General features: G+C 43.0%; 1 protein-coding gene across 1 annotated transcript in view; it reads left to right on the forward strand.

The window, feature by feature from the left end:
• Positions 1–23,022, forward strand: part of LOC144503747 (uncharacterized) — a 189,897-nt gene that overhangs the window by 58,183 nt on the left and 108,692 nt on the right. The window contains exons 3-7 of the mRNA XM_078228546.1: positions 2,079–2,114; positions 3,435–3,524; positions 10,773–10,865; positions 10,984–11,028; positions 15,648–15,701. Of these exons, the coding sequence (XP_078084672.1) occupies positions 2,079–2,114; positions 3,435–3,524; positions 10,773–10,865; positions 10,984–11,028; positions 15,648–15,701 (318 nt within the window). The remainder of the gene's footprint in view (positions 1–2,078; positions 2,115–3,434; positions 3,525–10,772; positions 10,866–10,983; positions 11,029–15,647; positions 15,702–23,022) is intronic.

Consider the following 23,022-nt stretch of genomic DNA (forward strand, 5'->3'; position numbering starts at 1 on the left):
AGGTTAATTGGCCATGCTAAATTGCCCCTTAGGATCCCGGGATGCGTAGGTAGAGGGATTAGCGGGTAAATATGTAGTGATATGGGGATAGGGCCTGGGTGGGATTGTGGTCGGTGCAGACTCGATGGGCCAAATGGCCTCTTTCTGCACTGTAGGGTTTCTATGATTACTTTCTATGATCTATTTTAAAGAATAATCAGGGTAGTTTGTAGCTTGGATGGTTTGCTTGAGCCACACCAAATTATTTCAATTCCTACTTTCAAATACCAAGGCTGCTTAAAATAGCTCTCCTTTAGAGTTGGGCAGCGAATTAATTGGCCTCGGCCAAGCAAATTGGGCCTTTTTAGTTTCATTAAACAAAGAAATCCACAATATTCAATGTTGGACCAATCAGATTTTTGCAAATTTGTTCTCTCAATGAAAATAGTGATGCACATCCAGAGAAAAATGCTTATTTCATGTCTATGAGTGCTAACTGTACCTCACATTACATATCTTCAGTTTTATTAATGTTTTGACCCAATGGTTTGCTAGTTTCCCTTCAGCCTTCAAATTATCAATGGAAATGTGGGCATCCTTATGCCTTCAATTAAGGAAAGGGCAGGTGGGCCAATCTAGGCCCTCCCTGCTCCACATAAAATGGTGGGCAGATCAGGGCATGTGGGAAGATGGCAGGATAGCCAGCCAGGATTATTTACAGGCCCCTACACTGCAAATCTGTAAAATTCTGCCTGATGTTCATTCTGCCAGATATTCTAAATGCCCTGCCACTACCTTGTTCAACATCGATTCTTACATTTTCCCAATGACAGATATGAGACATACTGGCCAATAGTTTCCTGCATTCTGTCTCCCTCCTTGTTTAGTGTTACATTTGCTGTTCTCCAATCCTATGGGACCTTTTCAGAACCGTGGGAAGTTTGAAAGATTACAAGCAATGAATCCACTGGGGGAAACCTTACCAAAAAATGGCTGTGTGTTGTTTTCGGTGAGAAAACTGACATGTCTCTCTTCAGATCTTAGAATAGAACTCACAGAATCCTTACAGTGCAGAAGGAGGCTATTCAGCCAATCGAGTCTGCACTGACTCTCTGATAAAGCATTCCACCCAGGCTTTATGGCTGTATTTACGCTGCTAATCGCCATAACCTGTACATCTTGGGACACTAAGGGGCAATTTAGCATTGCCAATTCACCTAAGCTGCACATATTTGGACCGTGGGAGGAAACCAGAGCACCCAGAAGAAACCCACACAGAAACGGGGAGAATGTACAAGCCCCAGACATCCAAGGTTGGAATTGAACTCGGGTCCCTGGAGCTGTGAGGCAGCAGTGCTAACCACTGTGCCACCATGCTGGCCTACATGCTACCCTATCTCCCGATATTCTGCCAAAAAAAAGGGACGTGTTTCAGTCATCATGCAGGGAGGGGGGGAGGGCGGGTGCTCAATATGTCAGCGAAATCCGGTACTGGGAGATGCTAGTGGGGCAGTGATCAGGGTGCCGTCTTTAAAGGCACCCCCCCGCCTCCTTAAACCTCAACCCAGCCCGATTGGAGTTTGGTACTTCTCTGCCCCCCTCTAATCAGGGGAGAGGGAGTTGGGGCAGAGGGACCGGTGAGTTAATGATATTAAACTCTATTGAAATCGATGTGGATCAGGTTCAGGACCATTATAAAGTGAGGGGAGCTCGTTAATAATATTGAAGTTTATTTAAATGTATTTCAATGAGGTTTTTGCCCTTTGTGGGCGGAAACCTCGATATATCATTGACGAGGGTGGGGAAAATCGGGAAATACAATCTTGCCGGCGAGAATCGCGTTCCCTCTCTCTTGCAATATTTTGTGCCTGCGTTGCCATTCCCACTGATGGCTAATGCAAGCACAAAATCACCCCCAGAATTTAATGCTCGAAGAAACTGTCCCGAGTACTTTTAATGAACCCATCCTTCAGGGTATCCTTGCCAATTTTATTAGACGAATCTATGTGAAGATTAAAATCTCCCAAGGTTGATGTGGTACCTATCTTACAATCCCCCATTATTTGCTGACGGTAAAATGTGCATTTATCTCATTACAGAATGGTGTCGTAATCCAAGGGCCTAAAGGGGATGCAGTGAGTACAAACCTTTTGATTTAAAATAACTGAACAGCTTTTGATTTACTTCATTAAGTTTTCATAGTTTATGCTAATAGAAATGTGAAGAGCCAAACCCTATTATCAAGCCGGTGAGATCACTCCCAATTATATTAAACCAATGCTACAAACCCATGCCTCTAGTAATTGAGTCAGACTTTTCAATTCATTTTATGTGATCCTCACAATTTGCAAAGGGGAAGGGGAGGATTCTCATATCCAGCTGCGCCAATCTTTTAGTAATGTGTGGGATTCCAGCGAGCGTTTGCACCCCGCTAGCATCTCCCAGTACCGGATTTCCGGCACTGTCCGCTCCACACCAGAGATTGGTGGGGAGGCGGGGCTAGCATTTAAATGATATTTTAAATATCATTTAAGTGCTATTAATGGACCAGGACTGAGTTCTCCGGGCCCGCAAGCCTCTCCCACCCCGCCAGAATGTTTCACTCCAGCGGGGTTTAGAATAGCTCCCCACTTTCGGGGAACTAGTGTCCTGACCCCACAGGAGTGAAGGGAGGCAATTGGGGCCCACTTGGAGGTCGGGTGGTGGGGAGGTGGTGCTCCCTGGGCAGTGCCAGCCTGTGCCCCCTGGCACTGCCCAAGGGGGCACCTTGGCACTGCCCTTCGGGCATGGGGCTGTTCCAAGGGAGCGATGCCAAAAGGGGTGGGGTCAGATGGGACAGGGCCTAGGGGGTGATCGGTGGGTGTGGGAGGGTCCCACTCTGCATTGGGATCGAATGGGGGCAGGAGGGAGGCCAGCGATCAGGCCGGGCTGAGGGGGGTCTGCCTGAGGGGGTGTCTGCTCTGCGAGGCGGGGACGGGGTTGGGGGATTGGCACTGCGGGCAGGGCTGGAGATGGAGATCGGGGCAGCCCGGGACGTGGGGGGAAGGTCAGGGTTGGCCCGGGAATGATCGAGGGGGATGCGATCGGGCCATGGAGGGATTGGGGGGGTGGCACTGCAGGGCTGGCCACCGATTGAGCAAATGGGAGGATGGCAATTCGGGGCTACTGTGCATGTGCAGAGGCCCACTGGTTTCAGCCTTCTGGGTGCGAATAGGCCCTGCCCCCTGAAATCTAATAATATTCATGCTGGTGGCCTCTGCAGTGCACAGAATGCGGGAGATTCTAGTCTGAACTCCCACTGAAAAAACCAGCGTGAATTACTCCAGTTTTCCCACGAATTCAGCACTTAGAATTTTTTTGGGAGAATTCCACCCAAAATGTACACTTGAGCATTACAGGCTGAATTTCAGTTTGTAATCTTGGACAAAGGATGCTCATGTATTGTTTTTCATTAGGGGCCACCTGGTCGCCCTGGAATCAATGGCGTCCCTGGCAGTCCTGGACCACCTGGACCACCTGGACCACCTGGATCATACGCTACTGGGGTAAGTTAAACAGCCCTTGTCACATAGTTTGGGTTTGGGCTTATCCTGTTTCAACTATAACTAATTAATCAGATGGTCAAAGATGTTCATTATAAAAGTCATCTTTTCAGGTAGTTATGACCAGATTAAGAGATATGAATTGACTCCTCTCTCTGTCTCACTCTTGGGTTTCAAATTTGGATATTGCCAGTTCAGTGGGGGGAATTTTACCATTTCAAACGGGCGTGAAATCGCGGTACAGTTGGGCGTCGGGCCTATACCACGATCTGCACACGATTCCGAGCACTAACAAATGGTCCCCCAGCTGAAATGTTTTTGCTCGTCTGCCCATCTCTTCATGACTGTTTGTGAAAATTTACAATGCCCCTGGGACATGTAACAGGCTATTTTGTGCCACTCCCAGAACATGGATATACGGGTTCTGCAGGCTTGGGTCTTCCGGATGTGCACATGTCCAGCCATGGGGATTTTGTGAGCTATCCTCACTATCTCCCTACAATATCTGAGTGACACCACCGTCTAGTGGACCACCTTCCACTCTTCATCCTCAGTTCAGTGAAAGGTTCTCCACTTTCTCAATATCACCTATTTTTAAAGTAGTAGTACTGTGATTTCTGGAACAAGCTTTGCTTCAGTTTGGGCAGTTTGTGATTGCTGGGCCTCACCCAGAGAATAACTGCCCATCACTTTGTTTGGGTCGCCCAAATCATTGGAAAAGGTTTTGGATAGCCAGACTATCAGTTGTTCATCTGTGGTGCCAAGGTTAGCCTCCAATGATGGGCCTTGTTTGGCCATTGACCCAATAACTACACAGGCAGGGAAATTACCAGGTACATCTTCCTGCAACTGTTCTGACTCCTTGATGTCACTTGGTCTCTGAGACAAAAGGCAAGCGACTACTTCTGCCTCCATTAAGTGATTTCTGAGGAGCAAGTCTAAATGTAAGCTATGGAAATCCCCATGATTACCAGCCCAGACATTAGGTCACTTTCTAGGTGCACCTGATTAAAGATATGAATATGTACTCTTTTTAGAATCGTAGAATCCTACAGTGCAGAAAGAGGCCATTCAGCCCATCGAGTCTGCACCAACCACAATCCCACCCAGGCCCTATCCACATATCCCTACATATTTACCCACTAACCCCTCTAACCTATGCATCCCGGGACACTAAGGGGCAATTTAGAATGGCCAATCAACCTAGCCCTACTCTCTGCCTATGTTGTTCACTCAAACCTTAGCATTCACTGAACTCTCTGGTGGAAAGATCATGCCCCTCCTTAGTTCGAAGGGCTCTTAGTTTCTATGTTTTAAAAGGGTCTTGGTGGCCTCTGTATCCCTAAGTATCACTATGTGTTTACCTGTCACACTTCAGGGATACAGACTCAATTTTCCATTGGACACAAAATCCCGGTAACTCTCAGGGATCTTATTCACCTCACCCGCACACACAGCAGTGTCTTCACCAGGACTTATTGCCAGAGTCAAAACCATACCTTTGTCTCGTGTGCTTTTGGTTAGGGCCTCTTCTCCAACACTGACAAATCCTACAGGTTTTCCCATACATTCCAGCAATCAGCATGAAGTTGTCCTATTTTGGTGTAATGAGAGCATATAGACTTCTGGGCATTTCTCCAATTCTCAGCAACTTTCCTTTTGGCCTATGGAAGGGACACCTCGCATTCCCAGCTTTCCTTTCTCGCCTCTGGCTGTTCGCCTTTCTTACACCTTCCCACCTTCTATCTTTCTGGGGTTTGTGGAGGTGATGGAAAAAGGATTTCGTCTGGCTTAAGGGCTTATGGACAAACTCATAATCAAAAGCCACCTTGGCTAATTGGTGTGGCTTTGAAAATTTTTGGTTCTCCACATGTATCCTTACAAAGGTGGGGCTTGGGTTTTAAATTCTCCAAGGAGAATTACTTCTCTGAGGCATTCATAGGTGGCCTCTGATTTAAGTGCCCCATCCAGCAGTCAAAGGCAAGTTGCTTGACCTTCTCAAACTTAATGTAAGTTTGCTCAGGTGGTTTTCAGAGGGTTTGGAATTTCTGACTACAGGAACTAATTCCTGAGCACTCAGGATAACCTTTTGGCCATCTCATAATCTGTGGATGCCTCCTCACAAAGCATGGCATAAATTGTGTGGATTTTGCCTGTTATCCTGCTTTGCATGGGCCATTACGCTTATTTTGCAATGTTCACAAGTGAAATGAAAAATGCTTCTATATCCTTTCCTCAAGCTTTGAGATTGCTTGGACAAATATAAATATCTCCGCACTCGGCCCTGCGTTGGGGACAGGCCTTTCCCTATCGTTGCCTTCCCTGTGTCCAAGGAGAGTCTTTCCTCTAATTTCAATAAATTTTAGTTAAAAATTTCTTTCTTCCCTCTGTTCCTGCCTCTCTTCTTTTTCTCTTTGAAATCCCTTTCCCTTTCCTTTTCCCCATCCTGCCTCTCTCTCTCTCTCTCTCTTTCCTTTTCTCTCTCCTGTAATTCAAGCTCTAGCCTCTTCTGTTCCAATCCCATTTTGGTAAAGTTTATCTGTTTTCAGTTCTACAATTATCTCTAATTATTCCATTTCAATTTTTGTATTTCTAGTATTTGTATTTCTTGTTTCCTGGCTTTCAGTCAAGATTCCAGCTTACACTGTTGATATATATTTTTCAATTTGTTACGGATAATATGCCTTTAAACAGTTCCATGTTATTTCAAACCAAAAGAGAAAATGCTGGAAAATCTCAGCAGGTCTGGCAGCATCAGTAAGGAGAGAAAAGAGCTGACATTTCGAGTCCAGATGGCCCTTTGTCAAAGCTTTGGCCCTTCGAGCTAAGGAGAGGCGTGACCTTTCCACTAGAGAGTTCAGTGAATGCCAAGGTTTTGGCAGCAGTGCAGCTGGTGGGCTATACACTCACCTTATCCTACACTTTGGGGGGAAAAAACAGAAAATTCCACTTGGAATGCTTGGTTCCTCCTGTCAAAGGAGCTAATAAATATTATTCCTTCATTCCAAACTTTCCTGTTTCTACTTTTGGTATTAAATATTTAGCTAATAAAATATGTTGGTTCAATTCATTCCTTTGTGGTTACTCTTTTCACAAGAAGGCGTTTTGCAGCCATTTTGTTAGATGAGGGGGAATTAGCTTTCCATTATCATCAGAATAAATTGCACGTTGATATATGTTGTTACAATTTCCAAGATGTTGTGCCAACCAACATTTGTTTTTAACACTTTGTTTATGTTGATGTGTAGAATATAATTGCACAGATCCTATGTATTCGAACATGTATTTGGAATATTTAATGCTAGACCGACCAAGAATTTTTGTATGGAGCAGTAAGCATATTGGAGAGACTTCCAGCAAAAACAATTACTGTGTTGATTACCACATTTGAAAGAGATTGATATCCCCACCTGCTAAAAAAACAAATGAATTTGTCTTCAAAGTTGAAATAAGGGTGATGGATGAGCTGTGAAGTATGATGATTCTGAAGCCGCAGTAGATATGGGACTCCAAGGAAGCTAATTGGTCTATAGTGTGCAATGCCAGGCAAGATTTGAGAGGTGCGCAAGGTTTATCTTTGAAATGCTGTGAGAAAGAATTCAGGAAAATTCCACAGAAGGTAAACTGGGCAGAATCCAAGAACAGATTGTACCAGGAGGTCTGTGGAATGAACCAACTGAACAGCTTTCTCTTGTCTCACACTTTCACATTCTTACACACATATTAATCTAGCTTGAAACCAATGGAGCAATGTGAATTTTGTTAACTCTTTCCATTTCAGGAATGGGGTGGGGGTGGGGGGGGTGGGGGGAAGCGATTTTCAGCCCAAACTCACTGTCAGAGGACGTGGACGCCAGCTGAAAATCTAGAGAAAATCAAGAAAGCGACCCGTTCCGTGATTTTCCCCGCCTCTCGCTGGTAAAATCATGAGGTTCACGCCCACAAAGGGAGAAAACCTAATTTTACTGTATTTGCATCAATTTTTATATAAATATCAGGCCCCCCCCGCCATATTTCCCCCTTTCGCCACATTTCCAAACCTCGCCAACGTGAGATTTACGACAGGTTCACCTGTCATGGGGATCCTCCAGGGGAGCAATGGTGAGTGTAGCCCCCACTGGAGAGGGACATGCCTATTTCCCCCTGGCACTGCATCCTGGCACTGCCCGCAGCAACTGACTGAAAATTGTTGTGTTTCTCTCCAGAGAAACAGGCAGGTTTTCTCTTCAGATCTAATGGCATTTGTCAAAAAAAAGCAGGGGGCAAGTTTCATGCCATCATTTTTAGGGGTGGGATCTAAAATCGCCAACAAAGCCCTGCTCCATAGAGATCTGCGCACCGTTTCTAAGGAGCAAAAGATAACCTTCTCTTCCCCCCACCACAGAAGGAGAAGGAGAGTGGGAGGTCTAAGGCCCATGAAGGAGCATTCTGATGGAGGCACCCCCCCTTCCCCACTTGAGATTGAGGATCAGGATGTTTTTTATTTCCCTCTGTCATCAGGTGCCCACCAGCCTGAAAATTGAGGCTGGGTAGAAAAAGCCCTTAAGTGGTCATTAAATGGCCAGTTAAGCGCTTTAATAGAGGCAAGGTTGGGTTTCCTGTCTGAGGCCCTGCCTGCCCCATCATAAAATCAGGTCTGGTCGGGGTGGGCGGGACTCCAGAAGGAACCTTGTTCATACAATGTCACGTCCCACCCTCCCCATCTCAAAACCCACCAGGAGAGTGTACAACTCAGGCCCTAAACATCATTTAAAATGTTAGCACAGTTTTTTTGTGTGCTAGTTATATTCTGAACTAATTGAGATGTTGGGCGGGGGGGGAGGAGGCCATGGCAATGGGGGGAGATGTAAACAGACCTCCCGCTAAGCTGGGAGATCAGCGCATGCACAATGGCCTCCTGAGCATTCTGTTGCCGGCCTCTCTGGCGGGTTTAGGCTCCGCACCTCCCCTACTGGCGTGAATCACCTGATGGCCTTGGCATTGTACAGAGTGCCGTAAATAACTGAGAATCAGCTCACTGAAAAAATCCTGTCTCTTATTATTCTGCCTATTATTCTGGGAAAATTATCCCCGTCCACTTTTGAAGCTAGTATGATTTTAGAACAAAGTGAAATAACTTGGATAAAAAGCACATTTTTCAACATGAGAAAAAAGTGCTGGAGGTAGGTCCCACATGCCATCATGCTGGCAGGGCAGATTTTGGAAAGCCCCACCAGCCAAGTCGGCCTTCGAGAGATCAGGCACCGTTTTTAAAGGGCACTCCCATTTAACAGAACTAAAAATGAAAATAAAGATCCCCCCATACAAACAGAGACTCCCCCACCTCCCCAAAGCACAGAGGGAACACCTCCCCTCCCTTATACATGGGACACAGGAAACTGCTCTGCCCCTTGATACTGCCCCCTACTGCCAGAAGGCAGTGCTAGGGCAGTGCTAAGTGGCAGTGTCAATAGGTACTGTCCAGACATGTCCCTGCCCCCAAGGAGCTGTACTTACCTGTGAGCCCCCTGACGAGTTCCCTTCGCCTGGTTCATCGTTGTCCCAGACCTGTTCTAAACCTTGCTGACATGATCTCATGCTTGCGGCAAAATCTCGGCCTCCATAGCCAATGGGTTACTTCGAAAGCACAGTTACTACTGCTATATGAGCAAATTAATTAATGACCAGAAGATGAATTTCGCAAGGGTCTTGGTTGAGGGACCAATGTTGATCGTTGCTCTTTAGTTAATCCCATTTGGCCTTTTACACTTACCTAAACAGGCAAACGTTATACCTTATTCCATTCTCTACATGCTACAGTAAAATGCCAATCTAAATTATGCATGCAGTTGCATTGAGTTTTGAAGCTGCAACCTTTGGTTAGAGTAGTAAGAATGCAGTGAACTGAACCAAGCTGGTATAGTTCAATTCACCTTATCTTTCAATGATACTCATTAATTTCTTACAGCTAAACATCCATTTCTCATGGCTATCAAAATTTAATATTTTAGGAGTACTTGCCAAGCTTTTCTGAATATTTTCCATTTGAACTGCCTAATTTTGAAGTGTTCAACCTGCATATAATTTTTTTAGTATTGTATCATCAAAGAACTCCATAAAATTGGAATAATTGCTTCATTTTTATCCCTTCCCTTTTACCTCTAATTCTATCAATTAATTTTTTCTAAGATCAGTCACCTCAAAGGAATTAGCTTTATTTCTTATAGTCTCTGCATTCTTCAGATTCAGAACATCTCTTTCCAACTATATGCAGATTAGAGATTTGCATTGATGGCTGAATAGCTGATGAATTTAATAATGTCCTGTAATATATATTGCTTGATTGAGATCAGAGCTGGTTTCTCAATTATGCTGCTTTCCGACATGTGGACCTTTTCTACCCAGTCAAGAGTTTCATTACAAGTACAAAAGGATCGGAGAGCTCTATTTCTGGAGAACTTTTACTTTCATTTAGCTCCAATGACAGACACACATCAAAATACACATGTCAACCTGATGAGAACGATAGAGAGTTCTTGCCATTCCTTTCCCTTGTTGAGCAAAATGATTTTTGAATGGACCTACCATATATTAAGCTGATCTTTCTCTACACCCTAGCTATGACTGTAACATTATATTCTGCACCCGTTCTTTTCCTTCTCCCCATTCACTCTGTGAACAGTATGTTTTGTCTGTATAGCGTGCAAGAAACAATACTTTTGACTGTATCCCAATATATAAATGAAGCTGAATAGTGGGCAGCACAGTGGTTAGCACTGCTGCCCCACAACGCCAGGACCTGGGTTTGCTTCCCGTCTTGGATCACAGTCTGTGTGGAGTTTGCACATTCTCCCCGTGTATGCATGTGTTTCCTTTGAGTACTCCGGTTTCCTACCACAGTCGAAAGATTTGTGGGTCAGGTTGATTGGCCATGTTAAATTGCCCCTTAGTGTCAGGGGGACTAGCAGGGTAAATACGTGGGGCTACGGGGATGGGGGCTGGGTGAGATTGTGGTCGGTGCAGACACAATGGGCTGAATGGTCTCCTTCTGCACTGTAGGGATTCTATGTGATAATAATAAATCAAATATCAAAAACAGTTGGTGAAATGAATTTCCATGATGTCATTCCCCCAATAGGTAAAACCTTTAGGCAAAATGATTCTGTCAATTAATGACAGCAACTCTTATAGTTAATTTATTTTGGTTTGTACATGCTTAAATAAGGTTTGAGGTTTGTGATCTAAAACATTTGATTTTATTCTTCTTTGTAGGGCTATTCTGTTCAAAGTGGCTATAAAACACAAGTGGAATTTAGTGGCAAAGATGGAATTTATGGTCCTCGTCCAAGCATACCAATTGTTCCGGTATCATGATCCTGTTTTGGTGTTCATGTTATATGAATTATGCATGAATAAAAATTAAATTACAGAAACTAATTTGTTTTCATTTTGATATAAGTCTGATAATTCTGTAATGTTTTAGGGCCCTCCAGGTCCCAGAGGTCCATCTGGCCCAATTGGACGACCTGTAAGTATCTACTTCGGTTAGATATTTGCTTTTATTTTCATGTTTGCATGTTCTCTCAGTGAGGGAGTTAATTAATTTAAAACAAATGTCTTAGTGGATAGAATGGATAGATTCAAAATAACCACACGTTATTGTCCAAATATTTCCAAAATGGTTATTTTTCCTCACCTAAAATTCAGGCATGCCATGTCAATGGAAGTAAAGTGATGCATGCTGCAAAACAGAGGCAAAGATCATTTTGCTTTATTTAAAAATGCACATTTACTCTACCTCAGTAAATTGTTAGCAGTGAAAACAATCACTAACAATTAGGCCTATATTCTCTGGAATCTAGAAGAATGAGGGTAGATCAAATTGAGATATATAAGATGATAAAAGGTATGGGTAAAGTAGATGTGGAGCGGATGCTTCCTCTTATGGGGCATTCTAGGACGAGAGGTCATAACTTAGGATAAAGGGTCGCAAATTTAAAACAAAGTTGAGGAGTAACTACTTCTGCCAAATGGTTGTGAATCTGTGGAATTCGTTACCCAAAGTGCAGTGGAGGCTGGGACAGTGAGTAAATTTAAGGAGGAGTTAAACAGATTTTTAATTGGTAATGGATTGAAGAGTTATTGGGAGAAGGCAGGAAAATGGGGATGAGGAGCATATCAGCCATGATCAAATGGCGGAGCAGACTCGATGGGCCAAATGGCCTAATTCTGCTCCTATATCTTATGAACTTATGAAATTTCTCAACCTGCAACAGTGCAGGAGACTGAAGGTCTTATACGGGTTCAGAATCAATGCTTCAAATAGAAACAAATTCAGAAACTTTTAGTTAGGGTGAAGTAAACATCCTTTTTCAGAATGCAGACTTTCTCCGCTTCTAAAAGTTGGGTTAGCAAGTACTTGCCACTAATATAAAATTCATTTTTAAAAATCAAAGTTAATACCTTACTTTATGGCAGGAGGTTACCGACAAATGTGAGGTCATCCATTTTGGTAGGAATAACAGCAAAATGGACTATTATTTAAATGGTAAAAAATTGCAGCATGCTGCTGTGCAGAGGGACTTGGGTGTCCTTGTGCAGGAATCTCAAGGAGTTGGTTTGCAGGTGCAGCAGGTAATTAAGAAGGCAAATGGAATTTTGTCCTTCATTGCTAGAGGGATGGAGTTTAAAAACAGCGAGGTTATGTTGCAGCTGTATAAGGTGCTGGTGAGGCCACCCCTGGAGTACTGTGTACAGTTTTGGTCTCCTTACTTGAGAAAGGATATACTGGCACTGGAGGGGGTGCAGAGGAGATTCACTAGGTTGATTCCGGAGTTGAGAGGGTTGGTTTATGAGGAGAGACTGAGTAGACTGGGGCTATATTCATTGGAATTCAGAAGAATATGGGGAGATCTTATGGAAACATATAAGATTATGAAGGGAATAGATAAGATAGAAGCAGGGAAGTTGTTTCCACTGGCGGGTGAAACTAGAACTAGGGGGCATAGCCTCAAAATAAGGGGAAGCAGATTTAGGACTGAGTTGAGGAGGAACTTCTTCACACAAAGGCTTGTGAATCTGTGGAATTCCCTGCTCAGTAAAGCAGTTGAGGCTACCTCATTGAATGTTTTTAAGGCAAGGATAGATAAATTTTTGAACAGGAAAGGCATTAAGGGTTATGGTGAGCGGGCGGGTAAGTGGAACTGAGTCCACAAAAAGATCAGCCATGATCTTATTGAATGGCAGAGCCGGCTCGAGGGGCCAGATGGCCTACTCCTGCTCCTCGTTCTTATGTTATGTTCTTATGACACAACACTATATGATAATAAATATTAAATGATTTACAATCCAGACTTTGGCAACAAATGCCACTGGTTCAGAAGCAAGTTGGTGCCATCTCTGTTCATGATATTAATAGGTACCACATGTTGCTGTGTTTCGCTGTGTGAAGGTATGAATACATTCTGTCTGATTTATCAAACATTCAAGCCTGTTGTTTCAATGTGTGATTCAAGATCACAAATAAGACACATAGGCCTGCATTTTACTCTCCACTACTGGCTGGCTTTAGGTAGAGAATGAGTATAAAATTATACGAATGGGCATCCCGCTGGGTTTCTGCCCGCCCGGATCTCTCAACAATTTCACATTGGAGCGTGCAAGACCTAAGATGGGCCATCCACCCTTGCCCAAATTGAGGCCCTTACGTGGCCACTTAGTGACCATTTTAGGGTCATTTCCTGTCCAGTCTCAATTGGCAGACGTAGTTCCCAGGTATGGGGGAAGTCTGAAAATAATTGGGCCTCGGGTAAGAAAAGGAGTAGTTGCCTCTATCAGAATCTCCTTTTTAACCAGGCAGCCCCTTCAAGATCTGGTAACTCTGGACCTCCTTCCCATCCTCCCCCCCACACTCCTTCCTCCCCCATCACCTCATGCATCCAGCCGCTCCCACGACACCCCAACCCGCCACTGTCCAGTGTCCTAGGTCTGCCTGCCTTGGGGCCCACAAAACTTACTATTTCCTGGTATCCCAGGGTTTGGCCTCCGGGGGCTGCTGGCAAATCCCAGTCCTGGCCAGTCCATCTTCTGGAACTGTATGGACCAGAGTGTTGCCTGCCAATCAGATTGGCCGGCACTTCTCTAATGTGGGACGTCCTCCTGAGTGGGAGGCGGAAGTTCTGCCTGAAGCCAGTTAATGTTGGTTTGAGCATGAATTGGCTGCAGGACAGGAAGTGACAATGGGATTGTATTCCCTGCCGATTCTCACCATCAAAAAATCCTGGCCATAATAAAAACAATAGACTTTAGTTATTAATAAATTATAAAGTATTACAAAGCATTTACAACACAGAAACAGGCCAAAAGATATATTCTGATGTTTATGCTGCAAACAAGCCTTGTCTGCTCTTCATCCAACCCCATCAAAATCTCGGATAAAAGCAAATTACCGCGGATGCTGGAATCTGAAACCAAAAGAGAAAATGCTGGAAAATTTCAGCAGGTCTGGCAGCATCTGTAAGGAGAGAAAAGAGCTGACATTTTGAATCCAGACGACCCTTTGTCAAAGCTAAAAGGCATAGAAGGTGGGAGATATTTATACTGTAGGGTGAGGGAATGAAAGATGCGTCATAGCCACAAAAACAAGTGGAGAGGCTGCTAATGGCAGTCCATAGAGAGAATAAAAGGTGTGATTGGCCAAACGGCAGAGAAGCTGAAATCAGAGGGTAAGCTGTGACAGATGAACATATGGGGGAGGGGGGAGATGGGCAGGAGAGAGGTAAAATTGAGAAAAAGCAGGAAAGGGGAAACAAAGGGGGAGAAAAAGTAAGGAAAGGGGGAAAAAATAGAGGGAAAGAGTGGGGGGGGGAAAAGAAAAACAAAGAAAAATAATAAAGAAATAAAAAGTAGAGAACAGTTAAAAATTAAATAAAATGAAAACAAAAGGGTCGAAGTAGGGTCGCACTAATCATCTGAAGTTGTTGAATTTGATGTTGAGACCAGAAGGCTGTAAAGTGCCTAGCCGGAAGATAAGATGCTGTTCCTTCAGTTTGCGTCGAGCTTCACTGGAACATTGCAGCAGGCCAAGGACAGATATGTGGGCATGGGAGCAAGATCGTGTTAAACTGGCAAGCAACCGGAAGGTCAGGGTTCTGATTGCGCACAGACTGAAGGTGCTCAGCAAAGCGATCACCCAGTCTACGCTTGGTCTCTCCGATATAGAGGAGACCACATTGGGAGCAGCAAATGCAATAGGCCAAATTGAAAGAGGTGCAAGTGAAACACTGCTTAACCTGGAATGAGTGTTTTGGACCTTGGATGGTCCCTCTGGGATAACCTAGTCCACTTCTCCACTATACCCAACACTTCTCCCATCACCCATGGCACCTTCCCATGCAATCACAGAAGGTGCCCTTTACCTCTTCTATGCTCACCATCCAAGGTCCAAAACACTCATTCCAGGTTAAGCAGCATTTCACCTGCACCTCTTTCAATTTGGTCTCATTAAAATATCCTTCTCTTCCTTTCTCACTCATGTGGTTATCTTGTCTCCCCTTGAAGGCATCTCTAGTATTCATCTCAACGACGCCTTGTAGTAGCAAGTTCCACATTCTAACTGCTCTCTTGGTCAAAGAGATCACTTCTAAATTACCAATTGGTTAATCTAACAGAAGTTTCATGGACATAAACCTTGCAAATATTATCAGCCATATGAAAACTAAAGTACATAGAGAGACTTTATATGGCAGCATCAAATTTACTAGTTCTTTTAATGTGTGGCCATTATAAATTAATAGCTATGTAACAAATTTTCGAGTAACTGTTAAATGTTTTGCAACAATCTTATTCATTTAGAATAGGCTACAGTATGCAGTTATGTTTCTCTGCTTGAAAAAGCAGGCACAATGATTTTTCAAAAAAGTATCTTTCTTGTGATGTTCTCTGATCAAAATGTTGATTCTTTGTCTATAAAAATCATTATAGTATATCCCAAGTTGCCATGGCCTGGGTGTATGGATCTAATTATTCAAGAAAATAGCTTCAAGCCTTTAGCTGCATTTGACAATGTACTGTGCAACATACTGTTATTCAGAAAATGTATTGATTTTTTCTGCTGTTGTAATATATATCAATTTTGATTGCTCCTAGGGTCCTCAAGGTTATACTGGTACAACTGGTGAGACTGGACTGCCTGGCTCCAGAGTGAGTACCTTAACAAAGATCTACAACTGGTATTGCCAATGTGAAACTGGATTGTATTTTTTTGCGAAAACAAACACTCGGTTCGCCGTGGGTTTTAAGATTGCAAACCTTTTGTCTTCTTTTTGAGTTCAACTTATTTTGATATTTGAAGTAATATTTTCTTCAACTTTCTGACTACATTTTCCTGATGTGGTAGTTGTACATATCAATGAACTTGTAAAGAAAAGATCACTTTAAACATCTTGGCCGGAATCTTATCACTGTTCACACTGGCAAGATTTTCCCATCCCGTTGTAGCGAGTGGAGATTTGGCTGGCCACCAAATTCTCCAAACTCGCTGCAGCGGCAGCGTGGCATGAACGCAGGTAAGATCGTGCCCCTTGGGTAAATCTTCAATTTTCTAATGTTGTCTAAGACTACCCATTATGTATTTTTACACAAACTATGGCCATCAGTTTTCATATACAATTGTTGTAGCGAGAGTCCATAAAGTTGTGTTGCCAGCCTGATACCAGGGTTCGGGACATCGAATAGAAAGGAAATGGCAGTGAGAAGGGGAGCTTCCAGTTGTCATGGTCCATTATAGGTACCAACAACATAGCTAGGACGAGGTTAGAAAGTCTACTTCTGGAGTATGTGCATGTGGGGCTAAATTGAAAAACAAAAACGTTAAAGGTGAGCCACAAGAAAATTGGAGTAGGTAAATAAGGTTAGAGTTTAATGAGTCACTTAATGATGGACATAGGAGAAATGGGTTTCGATTCATGGGATTCTCACACCAGTATTGCAGGACGTGGGAGCTGTATTGTTGGAATGGTATTCACCTGAACTGGTCTGGGACCAATATTTTGGCGAGTTGAATAACTAGGTCAGTAGAGAGGGCTTTAAACTAAATAGTGGGGGCGCGTGATAATATGAGAGAGTTATAGTAAATTAAAGGGAAAGGACAAGGCAAGAGAGCAAGGTAGTGATAATGATAATGATAATAACAGCATGACAGGAAGGGGCAGAATGCACAGACTTAAGAATGCACTAGTAGATAAGGCTGTAGTTTCTAAACATAATAAAAAGATGGAACTAAAGATTCTGGCCAGAACTTTTCTGCCATTCATGCTGGTGGGATCTTCAGGTCCCACCAATGGCACACCTCTGCCACAGGTTTCCAGGCGGCATGGGGTGGAATCAATGGGAAATCTAATTGACAGCGTTGGAACCAAACGATCCCATCGGCGGTGAATGGCATGCTGCCCCCGTCGCAAGAAACACACGGTGGGGAGGCCAGAAAATCCCGACCTCTGTCTGAATGCCTGTCGCGTTCTTAGCAAAGCTGATGAATTGTCAGCTCAAATTGAAAGGAATATTTATGTTTCAATAGCCATTACAGAGATATGGGTGCAAGGTGACCAAGGCTTGGAATTGAATATTCAATGGTACTTGACATTTTGGAAAGTCTGGAAGTAAGGGAAAGGCAATGGGGTTGCTCTGTCAATTAAGGATGACTCTAGTACAATAGAGAGAGAGACCTTAGTTCCAAAAATCAAGATAGAGAACTGATTTGGATAGTGTAAAGAAATAGTAAAGGTAAGAAGTCACTTGTGTGAGTAGTTCATAAGTCCTTGAAAATTATTATGTTGTTGGATAGAATATTGAGGAAGAAATGATGGAGGTTTGTAGGAAAGGTATGGCAATAATTAGGGTGATTTTCATCTACATATAGATTAAATGAATCAGATTGCCAAAAGTAGACTGGAAGTTGAGTTCATAGTGTGTTTCCAGGACATTTATTTAGAGTAGCACATTCAACAGCCAACCAAAGAACAGGCTATCTAAACCTGGTAAAGTGCAATGAGACATGATTAATTAATGGCCTCAGGTGATGTGAGGTATCACTGATCATAATATGATTACATTTCACATTCAGTTTGTGGGAGAGATGAGTGGATCTAAGACTAGTGTTTGAAAATTAAATAAGGGCAATTATGAGGGCATGAAGACAGAGCTGGCTAAAGTGAACAGGTTAATAGATAGTTCAGTTGGGTTGCACTGGCAAACATTAGGAGAAAACTCTTGGAGAAGAATGCAACATCCATAATTAGCAAAGAAAGTTAAAAGTAGAATCAAATTGAAAGAGAAGGCATAGGTCAGAGTTAACGGTTAGTGGTAGATCAGAAGATTGGATAGAATTTAAAACCAGCAAAGCATGAACAGACAATAAGAGAGAGAAATTAGGGTATGCAAGAAAGCTAACTTGAAAAATAAAAACAGATAGTAAGAATTTCCACAATTATTTAAAAAGGTAAAGAGTAACTATAGTGAAGTTTGGCCTTCCAAAGGGCATTATGAACAGGTGAGAAGGAGTGAACTGGCTCCTCTCCAATCAACATCCTCACCTGGTCACAACAAAGATTTAAGTTTATTTTTTATGAGCATATACCTTTTCCAAATCAGAATGTTTTTAACTGTTTAAGTTGTGAGCAGAAAAGTGCCAATGAAACAAGGTTTTCTTGAGTTAATACAAGAGCAAATTTATTAAGCATTAACACCAAGCAAAATAATAAAACATGACATCAAGCATTCAGCATCATGCAACTCACTCGCTCTCACACTCGCTCTCACACTCGCTCTCACACTCGTATCAGAAATGAGGGAAGCTATAATCCAATCAGAAAAAATATACAATAAGTGCCATTTGATTGTCCTTGAGGCAAAGTTTTTAAACTTTTCGGTCAATTTAGGTTAATTGTTTTTTTGGATGCAGTCCAATAAAAGTTCAAGTTTATTTATTAGTCACAAGTAAGGCCTACATTAACACTGCAATGAAGTTACTGTGAAATTCCCCAGTCGCCACACTCTGGCACCTGTTCACGTCAATGCACCTAACCAGCATGTCTTTCAGACTGTGGGAGGAAACTGGAGCACCTGAAGGAAACCCACGCAGATACAGGGAGAACATGCAGACTTCACACAGACGGTGACCCAAGCCGGGAATCAAACCCGGGTCCCTGGCGCTGTGAGGCAGCAGTGCTATCCACTGTGCCACCATGCCGCCGATGTAGAAGATGTTGCAATTGTAATGAGGTCTCAGCTTACTGGTATTTTTCTGATAATGTTAGCTTCTCAAACTGTAATGTGGAGATGCCGTCATTGGACTCGGGTAGGCACAGTAAGTAGTCTCACCAACACCAGGTTAAAGTCCAACAGGTTTATTTGGTAGCACGAGCTTTCGGGGCGCTGTCCTTTCATCAGGTGAGTGAAGAGTTGGATTCACAAACAGGGCATATATAAACACAATTGTAATTGAGTTTGTGTCTATATATGACCTGTTTGTGAACCCAACTCTTCGCTCACCTGATGAAGGGGCAGTGCTCCGAAAGCTCGTGCTACCAAATAAACCTGTTGGACTTTAACCTGGTGTTGTGAGACTTCTTACTGTGCCATCTCAAACTGGGTGACACACTTATTCTGAAAGAGGGAGAGAGAGCAGCCTTCTTCAGCCTGTTTCCTCTGCTGAAGACTCACTTGACTCTGCCTGTGTCATTTGAAATCTCTCTCCAATGGCTGGGCAGCCTTCCCTTGAAATACTTCAATCATTGTGTATTTCAAAGGTGCTTTGCATGTGTCTGTCTGTGGTAGTCATTGTTTCAAGATGCAGTACTTTGCATTTCTAATGCCTCTTGGACAGTTACGAGTTTGGATAGATATCTGTAATATAGCAGATGGTGCTCTCTTCACACTCCTCTGAGGGTGATTTGTTTCTCACTTTCCCCTTGGAATAAGGCCTTGCACTTTTATGCAGTTTGCTCTCCCAGTTCAAATTGCAAAATTTACTTTTAGTTTAAAATCAAAAAAGCATATTTTCAAAAGTAAAGGGTCGCAACCTTGTAATAAGAGCGAGTCTAAGGATTTAATAATAAAATGAGGAAAGGTCGAGAGCATTGAACAGATATTTTGTGTTTGTATTCACTGTCGAAGACACAAATAACATCCCAGAAATACTTGTAAATTGAGAGGTGAAAGGGACAGAGGAACTGAAAATAATTACAATCATCAGGGAAAGGTTATTGTGAAAACTATTAGAACTAAAGACTGACAAGTCACCAGCAACTGATGGAATTCATTTCGAGTCTTAAAAGAAGTGGCTGCTGAAATAGTAGATGCAGTGGTCCAAAATTCCCTATTTCTAGAAGGTCCCATCAGACTGGAAAATAGTGAATGTAACTCCTCATTTCAAGATAGGAGGGAGACACACACTAGGGAACTATAGGCCAGTTAGCCTAACATCTGAAATAGGGAAAATACTAGAATCTGTTATTAAGGAATTTATAGCAAGGCATTTAGAAAATTTTAATGCAATCAAGCAGAATCACATGATTTTATGAAAGCGAAATTGTGTTCGACTAATTTAATAGAGTTCTTCAAGGAAGTAACAAGTAACACAGAAAAAGGGGACCCTGCAGATATAGGGTACATTGAATTTCAGAAGGCAGTTGATAAGATGCCCTATCAAAGGCTACTATACAGAATAAGAACTCATGATGTAGGGGGTAACTTATTAGCTTCTGTTGTCTTGCCTTTCATCCATCCTCATTCCAAGGCTTGACCCCACTATGAACAATCTTTCTCCACTGATTTCTATTGTCTGCTGACCCCACTGCATGTCCCATAAAGAAGTCAGTCCATTTTCTGATATTATCCATCCACACCATCTTTGGCCTTTGTTGTACGTGTGTTCCACGTGTTTTGCCATGTTTTTACATATTAGCATGGATATAGAATTGGTTAACTAACAGGAAGCAGGTTAAGAAAGGATATAATTGCATTAGAAACAGTTCAGAGAAGCTTCGATTGATTCCTGGGGTGAATGGGTTACCTTATGAGGAAAGTTTGGACAGGTTGAGCCTGTATCCATTGGAGTTTAGAAGGATGTGAGGTGATCTTATTAAAACATGTAAGATTCTCAGAAGACTTAACAGGGTGGATGCTGAGAAGTTGTTTCCCCTTGCGTGAGAGATGAGAACTAGGGATTTGGATTTTTTTTTCTCGGAGTGTCATTAGTCTGTAGAATTCTTCTCTTCAGAGGGCAGGGGAAGCAAGATCATTGAATATTTTAAGGCAGGGTTGAATTCTTGATTGACAAAGGAATCAAATGGTCTAAGGGGTAGACAGGCAAATACAGTTGAGGCCACAATCAGATCAGCCATGATTTTATCAAATGGCGCAACAGGCTTGAAGAATCAAATGGCCTACTCCTGTTCCTAATTTGTATGTTCTTGTGTTCATATAAGCTTTCCATAAACTTGTCCATTATATAATAGGACTCCCAAAATTGCATACAACACTCAAATTGTGGCCTAACCAATATTTTGGACAGGTTTACCACATTTATTCTTTACGTTTGTACTAAATGTCCCTATTTATAAAACCAAAATATTGTTGGGTTGTTTTATGACTTTATGTGCATATTCCTTTTTGTAAAATTAATGAGTTGAGCCTCTAGTTCTCTCATAAATATACATGCTATTAGAGGATTCACACCTTTGTATTGCGTGTTTACTTCCATTGCTTATTTTTCTCCCAAAAAGGTAGGCCAGAATTTTCTGGACCCTTTAACAACAAAGCTGACAAAATGACAAGGGATATAAGATATAATCCTGAAGTTTTTACAGTCTTTCTTGCCATTTGCCAAATCCCTTATATTGTGAGACATCAGCAAATTCCAAGTCAATATTCAATATACCCAATCCAAATTAACAACATATGCTGAGAACAGAAGTGAACTCAGTGCTGATCCTTCAGCTACACAGCTTCGAACTCCTCTCCCATCTGGATTTTTGGAAGGTCATACATGTCATCGATATAGAGATGTAGCTCACATGGGAATATGTGCCACATTCACCGAAACACAGACATGTTTAAGCCAGAAGGAGACCATTCAGTCCATCATGTCTGCACTGGCTCTCTGAATGAGCAATTCACTTAGTGCCATTCTCTTGCTTCCTCGTTGTAATCCTGCTCATTCCTCCTTTTCAGATGACAGTCGAATTCCCCTTTCAATCCCAAGATTGAACCTGACTCCACCACATTCTCAGGCAGTGCATTCCAGACCCCAATCACTCGCTGTGTGAAAAACGTTTTTCCTCATGTCGCTTTTGCTCCTTCAGCCATTTACTGCAAATCTTTGCCCTCTCGTACATGATCCTTTCATGAGTGGGAACAGTTTCTCCCTATCTACTCTGTCCAGATTCTTCATGATATTGAATACCTCTATCAAATAGAATCATAGAATCCCTATAGTGCAGGAGGAGGCTATTTGGCCCATTGATCCTGCACAGACAACAATCCCACCCAGGCCCTATGCCCATAACCCCACACATTTACCATGCTAATCCTCCTGACACCAAGGGGCAATTTAGCATGGCCACTCCACCTCACCTGCACATCATTGGACTGTGGGAGGAAACTGGAGCACTCAGAGGAAACCCATGCATACACAGGGAGAATGTACAAACTCCACGCAGATAGTCACCCAAAGCTGGAATTGAATCCAGATCCCCAGCACTGTGAGGCAGCAATGCAAACCACTGTGCCACCCAAATCTCCTCTCAGCCATCTTTTCTCTAAGAAAACAATTCTAACTGCTTCAATGAATCTTCACGCCTGATGTTCCTCATCACCAGTACCATTCTCATGTACCATTTCTGCAATCTCTCCAATGCCTTCACATCCTCCCTGAAATGTGATGCCCAGAATTGGATGCAATAGTCCAGCTGGGGCTGAAATAGTGTCTCGTCCAAGTTCAACAGAAGCTTGTTTTTGTAATCCATGCCTGGATTCATAAAGCCTAAGATACTGCATGCCTCACCCTCTCAACCTGTCCGACCACCTTTAAGGATTTATGCACAAAGACGCCCAAGTCACTCTTGTCCTGCACTCACTTTAGAGTTGTAACCTTTATCATAGAATCATAGAATCCCTACAGTGCAGAAGGAGGCCATTCGGCCCATCGAGCCTGCACCGACCACATTCCCTCCCAGCCCCTATCCCTGTAGCCCCAAGTATTTACCCTGTTAGTCCCCCTGACTAAGTGGCAATTTAGCATGGCCAATCAACCTGACCCGCACATCTTTGGACTACGGGAGGAAACCGGAGCACCCGGAGGAAGCCCATGCAGACACGGGGAGAACATGCAAACTCCACACAAACAGTGGCCCAAGCCGGAAATCGAACCCGGGTCCTGGCGCTGTGAGGCAGCTGCGCTAACCACTGTGCCGCTGTGCCGCCCTTAACTTATATGATCTATCCATGTTCTTACTTATGAATG

The sequence above is a fragment of the Mustelus asterias genome, chromosome 14, assembly GCF_964213995.1.
Source record: "Mustelus asterias chromosome 14, sMusAst1.hap1.1, whole genome shotgun sequence".
NCBI lineage: Eukaryota > Metazoa > Chordata > Chondrichthyes > Carcharhiniformes > Triakidae > Mustelus > Mustelus asterias.